This window comes from Neofelis nebulosa, chromosome 1 (assembly GCF_028018385.1).
Source record: "Neofelis nebulosa isolate mNeoNeb1 chromosome 1, mNeoNeb1.pri, whole genome shotgun sequence".
In the NCBI taxonomy this organism is placed as follows: domain Eukaryota; kingdom Metazoa; phylum Chordata; class Mammalia; order Carnivora; family Felidae; genus Neofelis; species Neofelis nebulosa.
Genome location: NC_080782.1, coordinates 224,977,544 through 224,997,213, shown reverse-complemented (window position 1 = coordinate 224,997,213; position 19,670 = coordinate 224,977,544). Strand labels below are relative to the sequence as shown.

Below are 19,670 nucleotides of genomic sequence, written 5' to 3'. Positions count from 1 at the left end.
GAATGATTTTGGAAACTTTCCTTCTTCTACTTTTTGGAATGCTTTGAGGATAATAGGTATTAGCTCTTCTTTAAATGTTTGGTAGAATTCACCTGTGATGTCATCTGGTCCTGGACTTTTGTTTGTTGGAAGTTTTTTGATTACTGATTCAATTTCATTGCTAGTAATTGGTCTGTTCAAATCTTCTATTTGTTCCTGATTCAATTTTAGAAGACTGTATGTTTCTATGAATTTATCCATTTCTTCTAAGTTGTCCAATTTGTCAGCATTTAATTTTTCATAATATTCTCTTATAATCTTTTGTATTTCTGTGGTGTCTGTTATTTCTCTTTAATTTATGATTTTGAGTCCTCTCTCCTTTTTTTGAAATGTGTGGCTAAAAATTTGTAATTTTTTTTGTCTTTTCAAAGAGCCAGCTCCTGGTTTCAATGATCTGTTCTATTGTGTTTTTAGTTTATGTATCATTTATTTTTGTTGTAATCTTTATTATATCTTTCCTTCTACTAGCTTTGGGCTTTATTCCTCTTCTTCCAACTCATTTAGTTATAAGGTTAGGTTTCTTGAGATTTTTTTAAATTAATTTTTTAATTTACATACATGTAAATTTACATCCATGTTGCATGTAGCGCAACAATCATTTCTGGAGTAGATTCCTTAATGCTCCTTACCCATTTAGCCTATCCCCCCTCCCATAACCCCTCCAGCAACCTTCTGTTTGTTCTCCGTATTTAAGAGTCTCTTATGTTTTGTCCCCCTCCCTGTTTTGGTATTATTTTTGCTTCCTTTCCCCTATGTACATCTGTATCTTAAAGTCCTCATATGAGTCAAGTCATAGGGTATTTGTCTTTCTCTGACTAATTTCGCTTAGCATAATACCCTCTAGTTCCATCCACTTAGTTGCAAATGGCAAGATTTCATTCTTTTTGATGGCTGAGTAATACTCCATTGTATATATATACCACATCTTCTTTATCCATTCATCCATCGATGGACATTTGGGCTCTTTCCATACTTTGGCTGTGCATATGCATTGGCTGTACATTGGGGTGCATGTGCCCCTTCGAAACAGCATACCTGTAATCCCTTGGATAAATACCTAGTAGTGCAATTGCTGGGTTGTAGGGTAGTTCTATTTTTATCTCGAGATTTTTCTTGCTCTTGAGGTGACTTGTATTGCCACAATCTTCCCTCTTAGAGCAGCTTTTGCTGCATCTGTGAGATTTTGGACTGTTGTGTTTTCATTTTCATTTGTCTCCATTTTTTGATTTCCTCTTTCATTTCTTGGTTGACCCATTTATTGACAGTAGCATATTATTTAGCCTCCATGTATTTGTGTTAAGTTTTTTCTTGTGATTGATTTCTAGTTTCATACCATTGTGGTCATAAAAGATGTATGATAGGATTCCAGTCTTTTTGAATTTATTGAGCTTTGTTTTATAGCCTAACATGTGATCTATTCTGGAGAATGTTCCATGTACACTCGAAAATAATGTGTATTCTGCTGTTTGGGGATGGAATGTCCTGTTATATATTAGGTCCATCTGGTCCTATTTCCTTGTTGATTTTCTGCCTGGATGATCTATCCATTGATGTAAATGGGCTGTAAAATCCCCTACTATTTTTGTGTTACCGTCAGTTTCTTTCTTTAGATGTGTTAGTAGCTGCTTTTTGTATTTAGATGCTTCCATGTTGGGTGCATATTTACAATTATATCCTCTTGTTGGATTGTTCCTTTATCATTTAATGCCCTTGTCTCTAGTTACCATCTTTGTTTTAAAATTTATTTTGTCTAAGTATCATGACCCCAGATTTCTTTCTTCTATTTGCATGGTAAGTGTTTTTCCATCTATTTACTTTCTTTTTTTAAAATTTATATCCAAGTTAGCATATAGTGCGATAATGATTTCAGGAGTAGATTTCCATCTATTTACTTTCAGTCTGTATGTGTCTTAGGTCTGAAGTGAGTCTCTTGTAGGCAGCATATAGATGGGTCTTGCTTTCTTAACCATTCAATCACCCCATGTCTTTTGATTGGAGCATTTAGTCTGTTTAAAGTAATTATCATTAGGTATATACTTATTGCCATTGTGTTACTTGTTTTATGGTTGTGTTTTTGTAGTTTTTCCCTGTTCTTCTCTTTCTCTCTTCACTTGTGGTTTTATGGTTTTCTTTAGTGTTATGCTTGGATTTGTTTGCAAGTTTTTGATTTATGAGTACCATTAAGCTCATATATACACATGTTATACACAGAGCAGTCTATATTAAGTGTATGGTTGCTTAAGTTTGAACACATTCTAAAAGCAATAAATTTTTACTTTGTACCAACCATGTTTTATGCACATGATGTCATACTTTATATCCTTTTATTTCACAAATCCCTTGGCTGATTTTTGTAGACATAATTGATTTTAGTGTGTTTATGCTTTAACCTCTATACTGGTTTTATGATTAATCTGCTTTTATTATATGTTTGCACTTCCCTGTGAATTTTTTTCCTGTCATAATTTTCTTACTTCTGATTATGGTCTTTTCTTTCCACTCAAAGAATTCCTTTTAACACGTCTTGTAAGGCTGGTTTTGTGGTAATGAACTCCTTTAACTTTTGTTTGGGAAATTTTTTTCTCTCTCCTTATGAATGGTGGACTTGCTGAGTAGCGTATTCTCGATTGCAGGTTTTTTTCCTTTCAGGTTGACATCAGCCTTAGCACCATTTTTCTAGATTTGTCTCCTCCGGTATGGGAAATGAAAGGAACGATAAGCTATTGGGACTTCTCTAAAGTAAGCTTTTGCACAGTCAAGGAAACCACCAACAAATTGAAAAGGCAACCTCCTGAGTGGGAGGAAGTATTTTCAAATGGTATATAAGGAGTTAATGTCCAAATATAAAGAACTTATAAAACTCAACACCAAAAAATAAATCCAGTTTAAAGGTGGGCAGGGGACCTGAATAGACATTTTCCAAAGAGGACATACACATGAAAAGATACCCAACATCACTAACCATGACAGAAATGTAAATCAAAACCACAATGAGATATCACTTAACACCTGTCAGGATGGCTACAATAAAAAAGACAAGAAATAACAAGTGTTGGCAACGATGTGGTGAATGAGGAACACTTGTGCACCACTAGTTGGGACGTAAATTGGTGCAGCCACTGCAGAAAACCGTATTGACGTTCCTCAAGAAATGAAAAATGCAAATACCATATGATCCAGTAATTGCACTACCAGGAATCTATCCAAAGAAAACAAAAACAGTAATTTGAAAAGATATCTGCACCTCTATGTTTATTGCAGCATTATAATAGCCAAGATATGGAAGCTACTCAAGTGTCCACTGATAGACGAATGAATAAAGAAGTGGTATATAAATACAGTGGAATATTACCCATAAAAAGAAGGAGATTTTGCCATTTGTGAGAACATGGACGGACTTAGAGGGTATTATGCTAAATGAAAGAAGTCAGACAAAAAAGGACAAATACCATATGGTTTTACTTATACGTGGAATCTAAAAAGTAAAACAAACAAATGCACAAACAAAAAAAGCAGAACCAGACCTGTAAAAATAGAGAACTGATGGTTGCCAAAGGGGAAGCAAGTGGTGAGGTGAATTAGGTGAAGGAGAGTGGGAGAGAAAGGCTTCCAGCTATGTAATGAATAGGTCATGGGGATAAAAGGTTCAGCATTAGGAAATTGAGTGATACTGTATGTGTATGATGTTGGACAGTTGCTACACTTGTGAACATAACATACAGACTCATCAAATCACTAGGTCATATGTCTAAAACTAACATTTTGTGTCAAATATACTTCAATAAAAAGAGTTTGTTTTAAAAAATTTTATTTTGGGGGCGCCTGGGTGGCTCGGTCCGTTGGGCGACTGACTTCACTCGGGTCATGATCTCACTGATTGTGAGTTCGAGCCCCATGTCAGGCTCTGTGCTGATAGCTCAGAGCCTGGAGCCTGCTTCGGATTCTGTGTCTTCCTCTCTCTCTGCCCCTCTCTCTCCTTCAAAAATAAACATTAAAAAATTTTTTTAATATTTTATTTTTAAGTAATCTCCATACCCAATGTGGGGCTTGAATTTACAACCCCAAGATCAAACGTCACATGCTCTACTGACTGAACCAACCAGGAGCCCCAAGAAAAAGTTTATAAAAATAAGGAGAGACAACGTGTAGAAGTCCAAGAACTGTTACTATAAAAGAATGGCAACAACAACAACAAAAAAAATGAAAGCCAATGTTGCTGGAGCTAATTTATGGAGGGACAGAGAGGAAGGGATAAAATCGGAGAAGTGGATGGTGAGGGAGATGGTGTAGTGAGACATGCCAGAGACATCCTAGTTCAAGACAACAGAGATTTACCAAGCTCCACCTATGTGTCATGGCCTGGGGGATTCAAAGATGAATGGATAATGGTCTCTGTCCTTATGCAGTTTGCAATATAGGCTATATCCCCTGACTTAGACTACAGTGTTATAAATACACCTTAATAATAAGCAAATGGCCACCCATAGTTCGAGTTCTCCTAGAAGCAGACCCAGAGCCAACCATTAAGGTGCTAGTGATTTACAAAGGAAGTGTTCCTAGGAGGAACTCATAAGAGCCAAGGAAGGGTGGGATTTCAAGCAACAGATTCAGCTTGATCCATGGGGAATTCTTTAGTGTAAATTGTACTGCCGAAGTTTTCACACTTTGAAGCAATAGAGTTAGGTTTTTGTACACCTGCTAAATGGCTATGGGCTGCCCAGCTGGGTGGTGTCACTCTCTCCAGTGGTATTTCTCTGAAGATTACAGCAAAGGGAGTGGAAGCTGGGGGTGGGAGCACAGAGATGTTAGAGGGGATCCAAGGGGATGCTGATGGGGCACCAAGAGTCTCCACCTCCAAGGGCTAACAGAACTTCTTAGCCTAGAAGATAGGGCTTGAAGGACAGGTGGAGGATAATAAGTGAAATAAAGCAGAAAAACAACAAAAGAAGGCTGGTGTCATTAGCTGTGGCCTGATTATTTACACGGGTGCAGAAAGAATGTTAGCTTACCATGTGGGCCTTCTTAAGTCAGCTCTGCAAGCCTGGGCCCACATTGTATTAAACAACTGCTGAGGTTGCAACTTTGGAAGTCTACCTGAGGAATCTCAAACTGGACGTTTATAATCCATTTCATGTTAGCCCAAGACAAGCAAACGAAACCCATGAAATTCTCTACCACTTTTCCCCTGCAGAGCTCCTACATTTGGGTCAGTTCCTTTGTTCTCCACATCTGTGCCTTACAGTTTTAGCTACACAACGTTTCCACAGATCTTATCTAAAATTTTAAATATGAACAGAGAAATCACAGTCTTAGGATATATCAGACTGAGAAACATGAAATTGTAGAACTTATTTAAAACCTTTATAATTTTTAAAAAATATTTACTTAGAGAGAGGGAGCGCACATGGGGGAGGGACAGAGAGAGAGGAAGAGACAGAATCCCAGGCAGGCTCTGAGTTGTCAGTGCAGAGCCCGAGGTGGGGCTCGAACTCACAAACCATGACATGACCTGAGCCAAAATCAGGAGTCAGACACTTAACCGACTGAGCCACCCAGGAGCCCCTAAAACATTTTTAAGCTTAGAATTTTGAGAAACTATTCCCACTCTCACTATTCATATTAGAAAAATATATTAGAACTCCACTGGGCTGAATGCCTATTTGCCTGTTTAATACGGAGGTTTGTATAGATACTATTGGTCTCATTAACAAAGAGGAAACTGAAGCAGAATATACACGCAGATACAATCCTGGCTCTCATGCCACTGAGTTGGTTTTATCATTGGGTTTATATTTCTCAGTGGAAGAAACTGCTTCTATGGCCGACTGTGTTGCTTCTCCGGCTGTAGAATAAAGCAGTTTACTCTTTCTCCAGGACCCCACTGAATGTGGAAAGGGAACGGAGCAAAGCGCTGCTATCCCCCACCTTCTAACACCTGTTGCATAAGCCTGGTTCTACCCTGGGGAGGTCTCACAGCCGTGGAGTTCTGAGATCAGCCATTAGGATCCGCTGTAACCCCGTCCCTCCTAATTCACACACAGCCCCTGAAACAGTCCTGATGGACTCCGCAGGGGACTTTGCAGTCTGCAAAACCTTTTCACAAACAGTTGCTCATTTATATACATAGGCAGCCTTCTGCTAGAACAGGCTGTGTTTCAAGGGTCCGCCTGCACAATGCTTGTTTGGAAACCTAGACTCAAATTTCCCACAGAAACAAATGCTACTGGGTTGACACTTGTTTTCGCAAGCCAGAAACCTATGCGATCTGTTTGGGGTGATCCGTTAAAATTCCTCACCACCACCTCTATGTGTGTGGTGGGGAGGAAGGCACACATAAATAATTGGAAAAGAGCATTTTGTACTTTAATGAACTGTAATTTTTTGACTCTGCAGTTTTTAAAATATATTTTAAAGGATTCTTTTATTTCTGAATAATTGGATGAAATGTTAAAAAAAAAGTCTAGATCTTATTTTGTGTGACTCCCCAGAAGGCTGAAAATACTAGGCTGTCTGGATGGTTACCAATGCCCTGACACTGTACCAACCATGGAGACCCAGCACCTCCACATGGTCCACAATCTGACTTTGGGGAGCCAGAGCATTGCCCCCTGCTGCACCAATGGCAGCGAGAATGAGGCCCCATCCCCGTCCCCACCGAGGGGGCCCTGCTCTGTCCCCTCCCCTGTGAGCAGTGCAGGAAGTGAGGTGGGTCATGTAGAAAGAGAGCCATGAGGACAATTCCTCCCTGCTCCTCTTCTCCCTTTCTCAAGCCCCAGAGATGGACAGTCTGACCAATTCTCCCTCCTCCCTGGGGTGATGGTGGATCCCAGTCTCTCCTGACATTCTTGAAGAAGGTGAAGAGTCAGTTTTTTAAAAATTTATAAGGATTTTTACTTCCAGTAATAACTGGTAAGACACCCCCATAGTGCCCAGGGTTCTCCCAACTCTTTCTGTGTTCATGTAGACAGCCAGGGCCCAGTCTCTGTGTGTCCCCAACACTGTGGCCAGCTTTTTATCTACATGTACTCATTCCTCTCCTTCTTAAGGGCAAGGAAACACTAGCATGGGACCTGGCCCAAAGCAGGCACTCGGTAGTTATTCATAAAAAAGAATTTGTGGCAACAAAATTCATTTGTTGTTTGGGCATTTCAGATGTCTTTGGGTATTGAAGACGTATGAAGACATCTTGAGTTGCTGGGGGGAGAGGGCTATGGATGGAGGAAGGAGGGGAGAGGGAGAAACCACTGTGATGAGACGAGGGTTTCTGAAAGGAACATGTGAGAAAATGACACAAGGGTGCCTCTGCCGAGATGCACCCTGAGCTAAAGGTGGGTATGAGGACGAAGTGGTCTCCAGGGCTCATGGGCCCTTCCTGTCTTCTCCATCAGAGATCCTATTCTGAAAAGTCTGCCCCGGGCTGAGGCCAAAGCAGCAATGAGAACAGGAGAAAAGGGAAGGGGAGGGGGCCCCCTAGTTGGTGGTGGGAAAGGAAAAGAGAGGACATGAAAGGGCTCTTGGGCTCTTCCTGGGGGAGGGGTGCCTATGTAAGGATGCATGAGAGGACAGCCACGAGTTAGGATTTTCGGTACAGATAGCTAGGAGCAACCCTCCTGCACTTGAAAACGAAGAACATCGCCCCCTCCTGCCCAATTCTCCAACTGTATGTAAAGCACTTACCGTGAATTGAATAAATAACGATTTTTTTTATCTTGAGTGTTTTTCTGGCAGGGAGATTCAAGTTGTAGATATTTTTCACATCCGCAAAATATCCAACATATCTACTCTGCAAAATAACAGAAGTCTCAATTTAAGTGGAGATGAAAAACTCTGCATTCCCGATTTTTCTTTCTTTCTTTCTTTCTTTCTTTCTTTCTTTCTTTCTTTTTTTTTTTTTTTTAACACAGAACTTAAGGCCAATCATTCACTAAAGAAACATTTGTTGGGTGTCATTATAGAACTAAGCATTTTCATGGTCGCTGCCTTACGACTCAATATCTACCCTAAAAAAAAAAAAATACCGAACTCAGTGCTGTGGGGAAGTAACAAGAAAGGAGCCAGGTGTTGCTTTTAGGCTGCTCATATCTGAGAGGGCATCTAACCAGAACCAACCGAGAGCTTTGACATGACACCAAGATGTACCCGATGCAACTGTGGAAAAGGTCAATCTGAGGGTGGAGCCTTCGCGGTGACCGAGTTAAAGGAAGCTCTGTGGTTTGGTGAGGAGTAGCCTCCCAGTCATGAGAGAACTCAAGAAGACCTCCACAGGCCAATAACAGCCACATGTGCTCTTATCCCTGTGGCCAGCTTGAGTTTACTCACTTTCCATTTCCCCAATTCCATTTTTGTAAGGAAGCCTTGGCCTCTCTTTGCCGAGTCCTTCTGTGGCAAGCTGCTCACGGGGCCTCTCCTTGACTCCTTTTTTAAGATTTATTTTATTTTATTTTTTAGTTTTTAAGTAATCTCTATACCCAACACAGGGCTCGAACTCACCACCCTGAGGTCAAGAGTTGCAGGTTCCACTGACCGAGCCAGCCAGGCGCCCCTCTCCCCGACTCCTTCTTCAAGAAGTGAAAGAGTTCTGACATTGAATCAAACGGACTTCAAAGCTCACAGATTCTTTCCCACCCAATGGGAAGGGTTCGTAAGATTAACTGCCACACTTTCCATTGGAAAGTGCCAGTCAAGAGAAACGCTCGAGCAAGTTCGTAGCCTAGGGATGGATGAAGTGTAGTCCACAGAACGGGCCACATGCACAGCCAAAATGTGATGGTATCTGAAATTTGCCACCCCCCAGGGAGGGAACGCTGTCTTGGGGCCCTGAGGACACAGCGCTCAAACCTGAGGCCGAGTGCTTGTTATGCCAGTGAATCGGAAGACAGTCCGTGACAGCCACTGGTGTGCCGGTTCGGGAGTGAGAGGGACCGCACGGCACAGAAGCGGTGGGGAAGGGAAAATGTACAGGGAGAGTCCTTGAAGGAGTCGCATCTAACATCCCCTTGCTCCTGCCACCAGATTCTCTACTCTCTGCGGAAAGCTTGTCACGCAGCTGGGCCCTCAGGCTGCTTTTGCCCCCCCATCCTTCCTTCTCCTGGAGCTTAAAACAACAGGAGTTAATACAACGAACAGTGTGTTTAGTAAGCGTTCCCTACAAACAGCACTTTGGGATGCAAAAGGTGCTAAGATGGGTAAGGCAGGGGCCTTGCCTGCCCAAGAGGTAGAGAAGTCAAACAGCTAGAGAACAATGTGAAATAACTTCGTCCCCCGCCAAACACAAAAATAAGAGCCTACTTTGGCTCTTATAATTGGCTTTGGAGTCTGACAGAGCTGGATTTGAGCTCTTGATTCAAAAAGTTAGTTTCCCTGAACCTCCATTTCCCAATCTGTAAAATGGGCACCATTTTACGTTCAGAGTTTTTGAGAATATTACAGGAGGTAATGAACATGCATGCTTTTTACAACAAAGTCTAGAATGTCGTAAGCTCTATAGGATAAATATCCTGGCTTCTGCAATAAACACATTTTAAGCTATAAAAGAGACAGGTGGGAAACCTATAAACTACAAGAGACTGAAGAGATATAGCAACCAAATGAAATGTGTGACCCTTGTTTGGATCCTGATTGAAGCAAACTACATTTTAGAAACATTTTGAGATGATTATGAAAATTTAAACATGCACTAGCCACTTGTTATTATCAAGGCATTATTAAGGTCTAACATTTTTAGATTTGATAAATGGTTTTAAGGTGCTTTTTCCCCTCAAGAATCTATGTTGGATGTCATATTAAAATACTCGTGGGATAGTATGATCTGATGGCTGGGATTTCCTTCACCGTAATCCAGATTCAGAGAAAAAGTGGAGAAGGGGAGTGTGTGTGAGGAGATTGGGGAGGGAATGAATGATGGGTGATAAAATGATTGTTGAAGTGCTGTGAGGGCTATAAGGGGACTTATTATAAGACTGTCTTGACTTTTTAAAAATTAATTAATTTATTTTGAAAGAGAGAGTGAGTGTGAGTGAGCACAGGGAGGGGCAGAGACAGAGGGAGAGAATCCCAAGCAGGGTCCATGGTGACAGCATGGAGACTGACACGGGGTTCGAACCCCAGACACCCCTGTTTTGATGTTTTATGTTTGAAATTGTCCATCATAAAACATTTTTAAAAGGACAAAATAGGGTAACTGCATATATTTCACATGGGTTTTCTGAGTATTAAATGAGATAATATATGTCAAAGTGCAATCGTGTCTGGTATATAATACATTTCTGAAAGATATTCATTTCCCCTCTTCTTTCACTTTCAAAATACAGCAGCCTCTCCTCTGTCTCTTTCTCTCTCACACACACACAGACGTGATGTTCTGCAAGAGCTGAATTGCCCCAGTAGGGGTTTGTGAAAGACTTGAGTTCCTCTTTAAAGGAAAATCAATTTGGGTCATCTCCCTTTTCTTTTTGAGAAGCCTGGCTAGAGGTTTATCAATTTTGTTTTTTTCAAAAAACCAACTCTTGGTTTCACTGATCTGCTTTACAGTTTTTTTTTAGATTCTATATTGTTTATTTCTGCTCTGATCTTTATTATTTCTCTTCTTCTGCTGGGCTTGGGGTGTCTTTGCTGTTCTGCTTCTATTTCCTTTAGGTGTGCTGTTAAATTTTGTATTTGGGATTTTTCTTGTTTCTTGAAGTAGGCCTGGACTGCAATGTATTTTCCTCTCAGGACTGCCTTTGCTTCATCCCAAAGCGTTTGGATTGTTGTATTTTCATTTTCATTTGTTTCCATATATTTTTAAATTTCTTCTCTAATTGCCTGGTTGACCCATTCATTCTTTAGTAGGGTGTTCTTTAATCTCCATGCTTTTGGAGGTTTTCCAAACTTTTTCCTGTGGTTGATTTCAAGCTTCATAGCATTGTGGTCTGAAAGTATGCATGGTATGATCTCAATTATTTTATACTTATGAAGGGCTGTTTTGTGAGCCAGTATGTGATCTATCTTGGAGAATGTTCCATGTGCACTCAAAAGAAAGCATATTGTGGTGTATTAAAGTATGTAAAGTAAGTGGAGTATTAAAGTCCCCTGCAATTACCACATTCTTATCAATAAGGTTGCTTAGATAAAATCATATATGAAAATGGAATTATTACAACCAATCCCTCAGAAATACAAGCGATTATCAGAGAATACTATGAAAAACTATATGCCAACAAACTGGACAACCTGGAAGAAATGGACAAATTCCTAAGCACCCACACACTTCCAAAACTCAAACCGGAAGAAACAGAAAACTTGAACAGACCCATAACCAGCAAAGAAATGGAATCAGTTATCAAATATCTCCCAACAAATAAGAGTCCAGGACCAGATGGCTTCCCAGGGGAATTCTACCACACATTTAAAGCAGAGATAATACGTATCCTTCTCAAGCTGTTCCAAAAAACAAAAACGGAAGGAACCAGACTTATTCTATGAAGGCAGCATTACTTTGATTCCTAAACCAGACAGAGACCCAGCAAAAAAGAGAACTACAGGCTAATATCCCTGATGAATATGAATGCGAAAATTCTCAATAAGATTCTAGCAAATCAAATTCAATAGCATATAAAAAGAATTATTCACCATGATCAAGTGGGATTCATTCCTGGGCTGCAGGGCTGGTTCAACATTCACAAATCAATCAGTGTGATACATCACATTAATAAAAGAAGAGATAAGAACCATATGATCCTGTCAATCGATGCAGAAAAAAGCATTTGAAAAAATTCAGCACCCTTTCTTAATAAAAACCCTCCAGAAAGTCGGGATAGAAGGAACATACTTAAACATCATAAAAGCCATTTATGAAAATCCCACAGCTAATATCATCCTCAATGGGGAAAAACTGAGAGCTTTCCCCCTGAGGTCAGGAACATGACAGGGATGTCCACTCTCACCGCTGTTGTTTAACATAGTGTTGGAAGTGCTAGCATCAGCAATCAGACAACAAAAGGAAATCAGAGGTATCAAAATTGGCAAAGATGAAGTCAAGCTTTCACTTTTTGCAGATAACATGATATTATACATGGAAAACCCGATAGACTCCACCAAAAGTCTGCTAGAACTGATACATGAATTTAGCAAAGTGGCAGGATACAAAATCAATGTACAGAAATCAGTTGCAATCTTATACACTAATAATGAAGCAACACAAAGACAAATAAAGAAACTGACCCCATTCACAATGGCACCAAGAAGCATAAAATACCTAGGAATAAACCTAACCAAAGAGGTAAAAGATCTGTATGCTGAAAGCTATAGAAAGCTTATGAAGGAAATTAAAGAAGATATAAAGAAATGGAAAAACATTCCATGCTCATGGATTGGAAGAATAAATATTGTTAAAAAGTCAATACTACACAAAGCAATCTATTCATTCATCGCAATCCCAATCAAAATTGCACCAGCATTCTTCTCGAAGCTAGAACAAACAATCCTAAAATTTGTATGGAACCACAAAAGACCCCGAATAGCCAAAGTAATTTTGAAGAAGATGACCAAAGCGGGAGGCATCATAATCCCAGACGTTAGCCTCTACTACAAAGCTGTAATCATCAAGACAGCATGGTACTGGCACAAAAACAGACACATAGACCAATGGAATAGAATAGAAACCCCAGAACTAGACCCACAAAAGTATGGCCAACTAATCTTTGACAAAGCAGGAAAGAATATCCAATGGAAAAAAGACAGTCTCTTTAACAAATGGTGCTGGGACAACTGGACAGCAACATGCAGAAGGTTGAAACTAGACCACTTTCTCACACCATTCACAAAAACAAACTCAAAATGGATAAAGGATCTGAATGTGAGACAGGAAACCATCAAAACCCTAGAGGAGAAAGCAGGAAAAAACCTCACGGACCTCAGCCACAGCAATTTCTTACTTCACATCCCCAAAGGCAAGGGAATTAAAAGCAAAAATGAACTATTGGGACCTCATGAAGATAAAAAGCTTCTGCACAGCTAAGGAAACAATCAACAAAACTAAAAGGCAACTGACGGAATGGGAAAAGATATTTGCAAATGACATATCAAAGGGCTAGTATCCACAATCTATAAAGAGCTCACCAAACTCCACACCCGGAAAACAAATAATCCAGTGAAGAAATGGGCAGAAAACATGAATAGACACTTCTCTAAAGAAGACATCCGGATGGCCAACAGGCACATGAAAAGATGCTCAACGTCACTCCTCATCAGGGAAATACAGATCAAAACCACACTCAGATATCACCTCACACCAGTAGGAGTGGCTAAAATGAACAACACAGGAGACTATAGATGCTGGAGAGGATGCGTAGAAACGGGAGCCCTCTTGCACTGTTGGTGGGAGTGCAAACTGGTGCAGCCACTCTGGAAAACAGTGTGGAGGTTCCTCAAAAAATTAAAAATAGACCTACCCTATGACCCAGCAATAGCACTAGGAATTTACCCAAGGGATACAGGAGTGCTGATGCATAGGGGCACTTGTACCCCAATGTTTATAGCAGCCCTTTCAACAATAGCCAAATTATGGAAAGAGCCTAAATGTCCATCAACTGATGAATGGATAAAGAAATTGTGGTTTATATACACAATGGAATATTACGTGGCAATGAGAAAAAATGAAATATGGCCTTTTGTAGCAACGTGGATGGAACTGGAGAGTGTGATGCTAAGTGAAATAAGCCATACAGAGAAAGACAGATACCATATGGTTTCACTCTTATGTGGATCCTGAGAAACGTAACAGAAACCCATGGGGGAGGGGAAGGGAAAAAAAAAAAAAAGAGGTTAGAGTGGGAGAGAGCCAAAGCATAAGAGACTGTTAAAAACTGAGAACAAACTGAGGGTTGATGGGGGGTGGGAGGGAGGGCAGGGTGGGTGATGGGTATTGAGGAGGGCACCTTTTGGGATGAGCACTGGGTGTTGTATGGAAACCAATTTGACAGTAAATTTCATATATTAAAAAAAAAAAAAAAAAAAAAAAAAAAAAAGAAATTGTGGTTATATACACAATGGAATACTATGTGGCAATGAGAAAGAAGGAAATCTGACCTTTTGTAGCAACGTGGATGGAACTGGAGAATGTTATGCTAAGTGAAATAAGCCATACAGAGAAAGACAGATACCATATGGTTTCACTCTTATGTGGATCTTGAGAAACTTAACAGAAACCCATGGGGGAGGGGAAGGAAAAAAAAAAAGAGGTTAGAGTGGGAGAGAGCCAAAGCATAAGAGACTGTTAAAAACTGAGAACAAACTGAGGGTTGATGGGGGGTGGGAGGGAGGGGAGGGTGGGTGATGGGTATTGAGGAGGGCACCTTTTGGGATGAGCACTGGGTGTTGTATGGAAACCAATTTGACAATAAATTTCATATTTATTTTTTTCAACATTTTTTATTTATTTTTGGGACAGAGAGAGACAGAGCATGAACGGGGGAGGGGCAGAGAGAGAGGGAGACACAGAATCGGAAACAGGCTCCAGGCTCTGAGCCATCAGCCCAGAGCCTGACGCGGGGCTCGAACTCACGGACCGCGAGATCATGACCTGGCTGAAGTCGGACGCTTAACCGACTGCGCCACCCAGGTGCCCCAATAAATTTCATATTTAAAAAAAAATAAGGAAAATCAAAGGCTAGTGACTTACAATAATCTTCAAGGGTCTGGAATCTTAGAAATCAGACCTTCCTACTTTGGGAAGGGAATCAACTCTTGAACTCTGTGAGCAATGACCAATATAAAATGGACCACGGATGCCCTGGCAGAACTTTGTGTTTGCAGAGCACCAGGAGGGCCCCAGCTGTGGCTCTTGGGCCCTGGGAGGGATCAAGGCCTATCACAGGCACCAGAGTCAGGCTGCCTGATCGCCAGAGGAAAAGAATCTAAAATGAAACCAAATAATAGCTGCCAATCTTAACCAACTTCCCGAAGAATCCCCTTGTAAAAAAACACAACTTACCTGAGAAGGAGTCTCAACTCCCTGATATTTAGTGCTGGTGGTTTTATCTGTTCGCCGTTCTCCAAAATAATAAAGGCTGTCCTACAGAAAAGGGGGCCACACAATCAAGGTTCGTCTGCACGTTCTTTTCCTTGTAAGGCATCCTTAAAAGTTCTGAGGGCACATTATTTCCTTAAGTCAGCAGCCTCTGAGCAGAGGCTGCCCCAAATAAAGTTAACAACAACAAAAAGCCACATGCAGGCTTGTTACACACACACACACACACACACACACACACACACACTCACACACGACTGATACCAAAGTTTCACAAAACAATAGTTACCTGTTGCTATTTTCCATACTAATCGATTCCATTTTGTGATTAAAAATGCCAGTCACGACCCAATGCAGTTGAGTTTACAGCTCACGGATCGATTGGATCCAGTTTGAAAAACACTGTCCAATACCCATTTTCCTAACCTGTGTGTCTCAAATTAGGAACAAAGCAGAAGGTGGCGCTAGAGGGCGGGCCACATGGACAATGTGAAGGCCCCTTCTCAGACTGTGGGCCAAGTGGGGAGCAGAACTGCTGGGCGCCCCTGTTCAGTGGGAGCTTCTCAGCAGGATCATGGTGGAACTAAGACTGAGAACCCCACTTTAAGAAGTAGAAATAGCCCACCCTCTCTTCGCAGAAATTTCCAGAGGGCACAGACCCCACAGAGAGTGATTATGAGAAGTTAATAACACACAGGAGAGACTTTGTTCTGCATGGCAAAATGTACCTTTTATCTACCTAGAACCTCTTTAGTTTTCTTAAGTTTATTTATTTATTTTTTGAGAGAGAGAGAGAATGTGTGTGTGAGCAGGGGAGGAGCAGAGAGAGAGGGAGAGGGAGAATCCTAAGCAGGCTCCACACCGTCAGCATGGGGTCTGATACGGGGCTTGAACTCACAAACGGTGAGATCATGACCTGAGCTGACACCAAGAGTCGGGCACTTAACCAACTGAGCCACCCAGGCACTCCTACCTACTACTTCTAAGGATGTCTGAAGTCCTTTAGAGAACTTATCAAACCAGTCTTGATATTATTCTTGTGAGGAAGGAGGAAGTCCCCTAACTGGGGGCATAAGAGCGGGGCTGGGATGAGGTGAAGTGAAGGAAGCATTACGATTGTAGAGGTTTTTGGTTTTTTTTTTTTTTTTTTTGCACTTGGACTGCTTGACCCTACCTCATCTTAATTCTGTCCCTATTTGTCCCTGTCTTTATTTACATATTTTATTAGTTTTTAAAAATTTATTTATTTATTTTCAGAGAGACAGCGAGAGCAAGTGCAAGCAGGAAGGGGCAGAGAGAGGAGAGAGGGGGGAGAGAGAATCCCAAGCAGGGTTCGTGCTGTCAGCACAGAGCCTGACTTGGGGCTCAACCCCACAAACCGTGAGATCATGCATGACCTGAGCCGAAATCAAGAGCCGAACACTTAACCAAAGGAGCCACCCAGGTGTGCCTGAGCCGTCTTTATTTAAAATGTTAGAATTATTGGTGTGCCTGGGTGGCTCAGTAGGTTGAGTGTCTGACTCTTGGCTTCAGCTCAAGTCATGATCTCAAGGTCACAGCATTGAGCCTCACGTGGAGCCTGCTTGAGATTCTTTCCCTCTGCCCCCCTCCCCTGCTCTCTCACTCGCTCTCTAAAATAAAAAATATTTAAATAAAATAAAATGTTGGGTATTATTATACATACCATGGATTTTTTTGCATTAGTTTTGATCGTTAGAAATAATGCATTAGGTTATTTATCTTAATTACTGAAAATTTTGGCATTCCCTTAAATTTTGTGCCTGAAGTGAGTGTTTCACTGACCTCACTCTAGTCCTGGCCCAGAGTTAAGAAGCACCTGGGTCAGTTACTAACCAGTGCGAGTTAAACAAGGAAGTATCAAAACCAGGCTTTCTAATAACTGCTTCCCCAATTACAACTTTGTTAAGCGCCACAACTCAAAGAATCATCTTAACGTCCTACCAGTGAGGTTTCAGAACTATCGAACTCAATCAGCATAAGACAGAGCCTGCCGTCACATCTTTCGTACCTCTGCAGTTGTAAATATTTCACTGGCAATAAGGCAGGCACAAGCCATCGTTCCAGTTCTTCCTGGAAAAGAAAAGAAGTCCATGAGCCATTGTTCGTGGCAGTACTTGGTATAAAAATGCTGTCATGAATATTCAGAGAGCTGAGTTTGGATTGATTTTCTTTCGCTCTGAAAGTGCTTGTTGAAAATGTTTCAAGTCAGGAATAGGCAAAGCTGTTTCGTGGGTCTGGAGCTGTCCCTGGAATTCTGTCCTGTGCGCAGGGACACACATGTGCACGCATGTACTGTTTTTGAGTCGCTACGGCTGGGGATCACAGCTGCAGGCAGAGGCAGTGAGGTCTATTCTGGGACTCGGAAGCTAAAGAGCTACTTACCAATTAAGAGCTAATTATACACTCTGTTTTTCTAACTAACCTGAGTGAAAGTACCTATAAAAGATAAAATGTGATCAGAACCCAAAACATGACAAAGCATTTACAACATCCATTTTTCCTTCTATTTTTGAGTTGGTTTTTTTTTTAATGTTTATTTATTTTGAGAGAGAGAGAGAGAGCAAGCGAGCGAGCATGAGCAGGGAAGGGGGAGGGGCAGAGAGAGAGGGAGACACAGAATCCAAAGCAGACTCTGGGCTCTGAGCTGTCAGCACAGCTCATGAACCACAAGATCATGAACTGAACTGAAGTCAGACGCTCAACCAACTGAGCCACCCAGGCACCCCGATTTTTAAGTGTGCTACCAAACATGTAAGAAAGTAAAGAGAATAGTATAATGAACCCCCATATATCTGTTCCCCAGAGTATATCATATTGCTGTACTTTTCTCTCTCCTCTTCCCTCCCTTCTTCCCTCTCCCCGTTTTTCTTTCTTTTTTCTATAGCATTTTATTTTTAATGTTCATTCACTTTTGAGACAGAGAGAGACAGAGCATGAATGGGGGAGGGGCAGAGAGAGAGGGAGACACAGAATCAGAAGCAGGCTCCAGACTCTGAGCTGTCAGCACAGAGCCCGATGTGGGGCTTGAACTCACTGCGAGATCATGACCTGAGCGGAAGTCAGATGCTTAGTGGACTGAGTCACCCAGGCGCCCCTCTTCTATAGCATTTTAAAGCAAACCCTTGACTTCAGTCATTTCATCCTCAAAGTTTCTTATGTTTTATTCTAATTTATATTTTTGTCCCGCTATACAAAATTTGTTTTAAAAAATATGTTGCTTCTTTTATTTCCACAGTTACTTGTAGCTTTTGTCTTAGCCAGTGCGTGCTGAACTTACTTTATGTAATTTCAAACTTACCTTTTTAACTTGAGATACATTCTATTTTCTATTCAATTCCTTTTTTTTTTTTTTAATACTTATTTATTTTTGAGACAGAGAGAGACAGAGCATGAACAGGGGAGGGCCAGAGAGAGAGGGAGACATAGAATCTGAAACAGGCTCCAGGCTCTGAGCTGTTAGCAGAGAGCCCGATGTGGGGCTCGAACTCACGGACCGTGAGATCATGACCTGAGCCGAAGTCGGACGCTTAACTGACTGAGCCACCCAGGAGCCCCTATTCGATTCCTTTTTTTTAATGACCCAAACTTATTTTGCAACTCATAGTTTGAAAAACATTCTAAGCCAAGTACTTCTAAAAAAAAGACTATAATTTTTTTTTTAAAGTTTAGAGACAGAGTGCAAGTTGGGGAGGGAGCAAAGGGAGGGAAAGAGAGAGAGAGAGAGAGAGAGAGAGAATCTTAAGGAGGCTGCATGCTGCATATGGGGATCCCACAACCCTGGGATCACTACCTGAACTGAAATCAAGAGTCAGACGCTCAGCCAACTGAGTCATCCAGGCTCCCCCCCCCCCAAAAAGACTTGGTACCACCCAATGCTATGATACATAAAGGCTTCTTGCTAAAGGAAATCCTGACTATTAACACCCCAGCTCTCAGTGGTATAGACTGTTAACATTTCAATTCTGGAGGACATCTCTGGATGTCTATACTGGTATCTTCCCATCTGAAAAACATTTTTGCAGATTTCATGCCCTTGTGGTTGTGTACAACCAAAGACACAGTAGATGCCCTCTCATCCAGTCAAGTCAGGTAGAGCAGGGAATCATGAAAATGATTGTATGAAAAGTACTACCTTTAATACTTAATTTTAACTTCAAACATAAACTTATGCTTATTCACTAACCTTCTGATACTGGACAGAGGTTTTAACTTTTTAAATATGTGTCTCCCCAGTTGGAATTCTTTCTTGGAAAGGCCAGGCCTGTGGTAGAAACCACTGCGTCATCTATAATTTCTAATTTCAGATTCTTTAAAGCAATCTGGGTAGAGAAGCCTCTTAGATTTTACTGCTGGGGTTTTTCTCCCCATGTTTTATATGAGTCTCACTTGCACTTTTTTAAGCTTATTTATTTATTTTGAGAGAGAGGGAGGGGCAGGGGAGGAGCAGAGAGGGAGAGAGCGAATCCCAAGCAGGCTCCACACTGTCAGCACAGAGCCTGATGCAGGGCTCGATCCCACAACCATGAGACCATGGCCTGGGCTGAAACCAAGGATCGGATGCTTAACAGACTGAGCCACCCGGGTGCCCCTAGTCTTACTTGCA

The 19,670-nt window shown here is 41.3% G+C and overlaps 1 protein-coding gene across 4 annotated transcripts in view; it reads right to left on the bottom strand.

Annotated features, from left to right (window-relative positions):
- The window catches only part of LOC131486637 (phosphatidylinositol 3,4,5-trisphosphate 3-phosphatase TPTE2-like), a 166,476-nt gene that overhangs the window by 13,725 nt on the left and 133,081 nt on the right, over positions 1–19,670 (bottom strand). For all 4 annotated transcript variants that reach the window (XM_058686548.1, XM_058686554.1, XM_058686542.1 and 1 more), the window contains 3 exons: positions 17,076–17,137; positions 15,011–15,091; positions 7,717–7,822 (listed from right to left, as the gene is read on the bottom strand). In XM_058686548.1, the coding sequence (XP_058542531.1) occupies positions 7,717–7,822; positions 15,011–15,091; positions 17,076–17,137 (249 nt within the window). The remainder of the gene's footprint in view (positions 1–7,716; positions 7,823–15,010; positions 15,092–17,075; positions 17,138–19,670) is intronic.